This window comes from Monopterus albus, unplaced genomic scaffold, assembly GCF_001952655.1.
Source record: "Monopterus albus unplaced genomic scaffold, M_albus_1.0 scaffold166.1, whole genome shotgun sequence".
NCBI lineage: Eukaryota > Metazoa > Chordata > Actinopteri > Synbranchiformes > Synbranchidae > Monopterus > Monopterus albus.
Window position 1 is genome coordinate 866046 of NW_018128046.1, and position 7267 is coordinate 873312.

A 7267-nucleotide genomic window follows, 5' to 3' on the forward strand; every position below is an offset into this window, starting at 1 on the left:
GCTACCCATGACTTGCCCTAAAAGGTGTCAGCATCACAGTCTGCTCAGCTGCTCGTCCTCCCTTTCCATGTTTTTATAAAAATACATTTATTTCTCCTTTCATGATGTGGGAACATGCAGAATCTCTTCCATCCTTGGATGATGATGATGATGATGATGATGATGATGATGATAAGCTGTAGCCTGATAAAACAGAATAAGAATAATAATAATCACTTGTATTGGCCAAGTATGTTACACACAAGAAATTCATCTCCAGTACAGAACCGAGGCAACCATCTGTGGCGCCAGCTCACACACACACTGATGGCAACTCTCTCCCTGCTCTGGCCATTGGAAGCAACTTGGGGTTCAGTGTCTTTGCCAAGGACACATCGACATGTGGTCTTGGGAAAACAGGAATTGAGCCACCAACCTTCTGATTAGGAAGTGACCTATCTACCTCCTCAGCCACACCCGCCACAGAACAAGCTTAAGAAGAAAATAGTATTTTAAGAAATAAATGAAAAAATAAAATGTCACATAAATTTGAGACCTTTTTAAATATGTTGCCAACAAAGTCTCTTATCAGTAACAGACAACCACTTTTCAATGGTACAGGGAAATGTGAGCTAGGGAGCAAATATATGTGGTGTTTGGTGACATCTATTGGTCACAAAACGCTGGTGCAATCTGCTTGTTATTTTCAGGGCTGTGGAGGGTAAATTCTACCTGATAAATGTTTACAAATATGAGGAAATTTTTTTTATCACAAATATAAATACACAAACATAGAATATGTTTCCTTGCTGTGGTCAGTGTGATTAAAAGTGATATTTCTATTATTTCTTATGGTGCATACAGAATTTGCTGTTGTAAGTCATCAACAAAATTTGCAACATTTGTGGGAATTATTTGCATACAAATTGTTGCTGTTGTTGTTTGAGTCAGAGGTGACCCGCTGTCATTTTTAATAAAAAAAAATATATACGAGTAGTAATTTTTTTCAAATTCAGACTCAGTGGCCTTGGCTCATTTTCTGTGAAGAACATACTGTATATCACCTTGTATTTTGCAGCTGTGTTGCAAAATACAAGGGCTGTTATCCTCTCCACTGGAAAGTCAACCAAATAACTACAAAACACATAAAAAAATGCATGATGCCAAAAAAGGTGCAAAATGGCAACAAAAAGTTGCAAAATTACATAAAAGATGCACGGAAGCAGAACATTTCCAGAGACAGCTAATGACTACAACAATATGCCAAACAACTAAAACCAAATACAAAACAAGTAAAAATATATGCAAAATTGCCACACTTAGATGAGGAATCAGTAAAAATGGAGACGGGCAATGGGTAAAAACAGACACAAGACAACAACAAAGAGATATCAGTCAGTCACAAGAAGACACAAAACTGAAGGTTGCCCAATCTGAGACTTGCTTTTTGAACTGTAGGAGAGGTATAGTCGAACCTTTTACATCTCTGTGCTTGGGGGCCCATTGTCTCATATCCCTTCCATGAGTAGTGTATGTTTTATTTTCAAAAATTAAGATTAAAATTAAGTTTGGTACGTCAGAAATTACTAGTATTTTAAAAACTACCATCATGTGTAGGTTATTATATCGCAGAATTACTGTACATGCTTATGTGTTTTACAAGCCCTGCTGTTTGGATGGTACCTACGTTTTACCGTTGCCATGGCTCCCACCAGAAGCTCGGTGTAGTACCGATAAACGTCCAGAAGGGGCAGAGCTTCACCAGATTTGTACGAATGTCTGAAGCGAGAAACCAGTGAAAGCATCACTAACTCAGGTAGTAAAGGGGCAGGTCCGAGGACCAGATAGGATCAGCTACTGGGGCTAGGCTCCGCTAACACCCCTCGGGCTTTAACGGCTCCCCCCCTCGCCCCCACTCCCTCTGGCAAGAAAAAAACCCCCTCTAGCCTCGACTCTTCCTGGAAATAAAGAAAGAAATCATGGTAGCTAAAAACAGAAAACCGACCGGGAAGAGTCCAGCGACTCAGGCTGACCGCGACAAAAGCCCGCTTGTTTCGCCCCCTGGTAAAAGTAAGGCGAGGCGACCAGGCAGAGAAGGCAAAGCTTTCAACAGCTCTCATCCAAACGGACTCTCAGGCGTCAGACACAAGCTTGGGCTAAGTCCCTCTGCAGTCGGGAAGCTGGGAATCACTCTTCTCCTCGGTAAGTTAGGAGCATTAGCGTGCTATCTTCTTAGTGAACTCCTAGCTAGCCACTGCTAACATTTTGTGCACTAGTAGCATGTAGCGGATGCGCTAAATTAAGTTATCTCCGCCGCTGATCGGCTGGCTAACGTTAGCTCACCTAAATGCTAGCGCACTAGTTAGCCACCTATAGTTGCTATTCATTAAGTCCCATCAAAGCAGCACGTGTTCTTTTCTGTTTATGTGGCACATCGGCTCCACACGTGTTGAGGGGTTTTCTGGCAAAACTGAAGCTAATGCTTTTGTGAATTCTCAGAATGCACCACAGTATCTCCGAGATTTAATTTTCCCAGTCCTCACCCCAACGGTTTAACTGGTTCGATGTTTTGTGGCTTCATTGCTGTTTGTCAAGCATGAAATAGCATTTTCTGGCAGTAGTGAAAGTTAATACTGTCTCCACAGCTGCGCTGACTGGATATCTACACTGGTAAGTCGCTCTCTATCAGCATGGTAATACTCAAACATTACTGCTGCTACTTGCAGCTCTTGGCTGACACATGTCTCCTCCTATGATTAGGTATCATCTGTCACATCTGTTTGAGAATGACAGACACTTTTCACACTTGTCTAACCTGGAGAAAGAAATGGCCTTTCGAACAGAAACGGTAAATATTTCATTGTTTGCATTGTTGTGTTTTGAGGGATACACTGATAAAGCTGAAGCCAATTTCTTCTGATGTCAGTGCTGTGCAAGAGTTTTAGGCATGACTAGTTTTTATCAGTTAACTTCACGCAGAGTGTGGTAAACAAGAAAAACAAATCAGATCACCCTTTGCCTTTAAACAGCACCAGTACACCTGCACACAGTTTTTCAAGGTACATGACAGATAGGTTGTTCCAACATCATGGAGAACCTGCCACAGTTCTGTGGATTCAGGTGGTCTCAGTGTCTCTCGTCTCTTCAGACTCCATGATGTGGAGATCAGGGTTCTGTGGGGACCAGGCCACCTGTTGCAGGACTTCTTGTTCTTCTTGTAGATCCTCTAGTTCTTTATGACTCTGACTGTATGTGTGGACTAGAAATGCAAGTGCAAAACAGACTAAGGGGGTAGATTACGAATATGATGGTTTTGAAAGGAGGATCATGACACCGTGTATGACTGCAGCTATCTCCTTGATCAGCCAGTTAGTTGTTTTTGTTTTTAAAATTCAGAATTGGTGAAAAATGCTGATCACAGTCTTCCAAGAATCTAATCTTCATGTGTTCCAGTGTCTTGTTTTGTCCCATGAGCAGCTCTTTCTATTGATGATCAAGGGAACTTGTAAAGAAAAGATGAGCGAATGAAGGTGAACCCAAGCCTGTGAGGTGGCCAGTAGATCTCACAGAAACACAGACTTGAATTTGTTAGCTGTACAGACAAGACAGAAGTGGTATGTGACCACACGTTGACTACTGTGACTCTGTATGATCAGAGAAAATCCTCATTCCCCCCCTTTAGAGTATAAACAGTATTCAAGTCTTCAAAGCTGACAGTTCTAGCAATATGAAAACGTGGGTGTAGTTCTAATGTCTGTGGTGGTGTTTTTTTTTTTATCTGGGACACTGCTAAGGTAGCTGCGAAAGGGCACCACCAGCCAATATGTGTCATTTACTGTATCCTAGTAACAGGCTTCATGCTCGTTTCAGAGATTACGCTGATTTAATCATATGCAAACAGAATATATTCTTGCCTCACCCCTGCTGTGTGCTGCCTCATGGGCTGTGAGCCGTCGCCATCTGCTGAGTTCATGTAACTCATTCTTTGTTGGGGAGTTATATTTAGTGTCTGTCTGCTGTCTCTCTCTGGATCTGCTCTGTCTCTCCTGATCACCTCACTCCTTGCTTCTCCTATTGTTCTCCTTCTCTCCATCACTGCCTTCACATTTCTCTATCAATGTTCTTGTCATTTAGAGATTTTCTCTATGAATTTAATCTATTGTTTGTTTCTTGGTTCCAGGGGTTGTACTATTCCTATTACAAAACCATTATTGAGGCCCCCTCTTTCCTGGATGGCCTCCACATGGTCATGAATGATCGGCTAACAGAGTATCCCCTGGTTATTAACACGCTGAAGAGGTTTAACCTCTACCCAGAGGTAATGCTGGCATGGTGCTCATATGATTTACAGTATGGTAGCCAGTGTTGTGGTACTTGAGTCCTGATTTTTGTATTCTCCTGTTAAACCTTCATGAATATCAATGAGCTTATAAAGGTAATGGTTATCAATTAGGGCTGCCAGTATTTGGGTGAATAAGATTATGAAAAATATAACCTGGTGTCAGATTTGTTAGGCTACACCTGATATTATGCCAGATACAGATATTGTTTGTGTCTTTTTTTATTTCCTCCTTTCACTATAGCTGGAGCAGCCCTAGTGGAATCTATAAAACAATGCAGAAAAGTTGAAGCTGCTTCCCTGAACTGACAAAGTAAAGGCATTACAGTGGGAGTCCTGTGTGTTTGTACCCCTCAGAGGGACAGTATTGTTTGAACAGGACTTTGACTAGTGCTCATCCCTCCAACTGTCCATCTCTTCTCCCCAGGTGGTTCTGGCCAGCTGGTACCGAATGTACACAGGTGTAATGGGCTACTTTGGGATTCCCACAAAGATGTGCTGGTCAATCAACAGAGGAGAGGGACTCACTCCAGTGGACAGCTGTGAAGGTACAGACTGTCGCCATGGAGCTCCAATCTGATCTGCAAATATGCTCATTTGTGTACAAAGACAGTGAATGATTACCACATTACACAAGTGTGTGCTGTTACAGAAATGACCTGGAGCTACACTGACATTTAAAATACTCATGCCGAGTCAACTGGAAGACTAATTTCTACAGACTTTGATTTTCTTCATTTGTGAACAGATGTAGTCAGAACAGCCTCATGGGGAGCTAGCTGTTAAGAGTAATATATAAATTTAACAGAAGGAACTGAACAAAGGGACCAAGCACTCTTCATTCCTATTTTTTACTTTCAAGTGAGAATTCAACTGAAAGAGATTACTTACTGATTAATCTGTTGATTACTCTTTAAATTACACTAAAATATGTCAGAAAATGGTGAAACATGTCTGTTAGAATTTCCCAGAATCTATGACTGCATCTGTGAACGGCTAGTTTTGTCTGACAGCAGGACCAACAGACAGATCCTCACACTGGGGAGCTGGGACCAGCAGATGTTTGGCACTTTTAGAAAGATAACGTTCAAAAGTTTAGAAAATATGCTTATTTCCATCCTGGCCAGGGGTTAGAATGAAACCACTCTCATGGCTTCCGGTTTGAGACACAGCTACATCTACAGATGATTATCTTAGTTTAGTATAAAGACTGGACACAATAGGAAACAGCTAGCCTCCCCCTGTCCAGAGGTAAAGACATTTGCCCTCTTCAACTCTAAATCTCACTCATTAAGACATTGTTTCTTGTTTGTTTATTTATATAAACTCAGAAGTGTACTCAGAAGTTGTGCTTGTGCCTACAGTTGTGTGCACGGCTGATTCTTGACCAGGGTTACTGACGTTTTTGGAGTGACTGTGAAGTTGCCAGAAACCAGCAGAAAGTCAGTGAACCTGGCCAGAAATAAGTGTTATTTCCCACAAGGTTGAACAGTTCCTTTAATATAAGGCTTCATTATCACATAAGACAGAGAAAAGTATCAACTAGGTGATCTTTTGCATTTTTTTCATGGAAAATTACTTAAAATGGTTAATGATTTATTAAGAATTGTTGCTGATTAACCGTCTGTCCTTCAGGTAATCAATTAATTGATAAACTGTTTCAGACTTCTATCAATAACAAAACTGAGGTGAGATGAACGGAGATTCCAAATGTCACATCCGGTGTCTCACACAAGCATTTACTACTACATAATTAGTAATTACTTCACTCAAATAGCTTTTTGTCTGTCACTACATAATTAGTAATTAGATACTTCACTCAAATAGCTTTTTGTCTGTTTGAGGGAGTGTTTCCTAGAAGAGTCAGTTTGTGGCACTACACAGACAAAAGCTGTTTCTGTTTGTTCTTTGTGGAGCTGCAATCCCCATGTTTCCCTTAGACTTATTAGTGAAGACAGGCACCCCAGGGTCAATGTACACAAGCTGTTTGCACAGTGTTTACATAAACCTGATCGCACTAACAGAAAGAGGGAACAGTTCCTGTTACCGTCAGCTGGTGCATTGCTTTTGTGGGATTCAGAATGACACAGTTGAGAGTGGAGAGGTGGTGTTGTACTGCATTTTTAGCCTGCACTCTTCTCCTTTATCTCTTTGCCCTGTGATATAGCAGCTGTTAGTAATGTCAACACACTTCCAAGTGTCTTGTTAGTCATTATAGTCTTGTCTGTTCTGTGTTCCTGCTGTTTTTGCTGGTAGTGTTGATGAGATTGAATCATTCAGTGGTGCTAGAAATACTGTACAGTGTCAGTTCACTGACCTGTAAGGTGATGCAAGTCCATTTGTTGTCATGAAAAGCCTGCGTCTGCCCACTGGTACGAATGGAAGGCCCCATGTTTCTACAGCAGAATTAGACACATTGTTACTTGTGTAATATGTTAACCACAACTTTTGATGGCCAATTCTTCATGTACTACAGTCCTCGCCTGCTGTCTTTCTGGCAGGACATCATGCACTAGAGTTAGCCCCTCCAACGCTTACATGACAGTGGCTTTTCTCACATTTCAGTAAGCTTTGTAGAGGTGCTACCTGGTCCATGGGCTGTTTCTGCATTGATCTAACTTACTCAACATGAATTGTCCCAAATTATACAGCACCCAGAATGCAAGCAGTACAGTTTGACAGAGTCTTGAGTATGCCACTTCCAGAGCAGTTAAAGACAACTACGTGCATAAAGGCGCAGCTGTGCTCAGAGAATTTACCTTGTCCTCTTTTCTGTGTTGGTTAGATTAATTTGTGTTTCAGATGGGGTTGCAGCTAGTTACTGATTTCACTTATGACTGAGTCTAGATTGTCTGCACTAGTTCAGTCTCTTCAGCTTTCATCTCCATTAGAAATGTTTAACTGAGGGAAAACCATGTGTGTGTATGTGTGTTGTGTACATTAGGGATG

At 41.4% G+C, this 7267-nt stretch overlaps 1 protein-coding gene across 1 annotated transcript in view; it reads left to right on the forward strand.

Annotated features, from left to right (window-relative positions):
• The first annotated feature begins 1921 nt into the window (after window positions 1-1921).
• The window catches only part of dpy19l1l (dpy-19-like 1, like (H. sapiens)), a 22962-nt gene continuing 17616 nt past the window's right edge, over window positions 1922-7267 (forward strand). Inside the window, exons 1-5 of the mRNA XM_020615552.1 lie at window positions 1922-2181; window positions 2625-2649; window positions 2740-2827; window positions 4160-4297; window positions 4746-4886. Of these exons, the coding sequence (XP_020471208.1) occupies window positions 1959-2181; window positions 2625-2649; window positions 2740-2827; window positions 4160-4297; window positions 4746-4886 (615 nt within the window). The 5' untranslated portion in view covers window positions 1922-1958. The remainder of the gene's footprint in view (window positions 2182-2624; window positions 2650-2739; window positions 2828-4159; window positions 4298-4745; window positions 4887-7267) is intronic.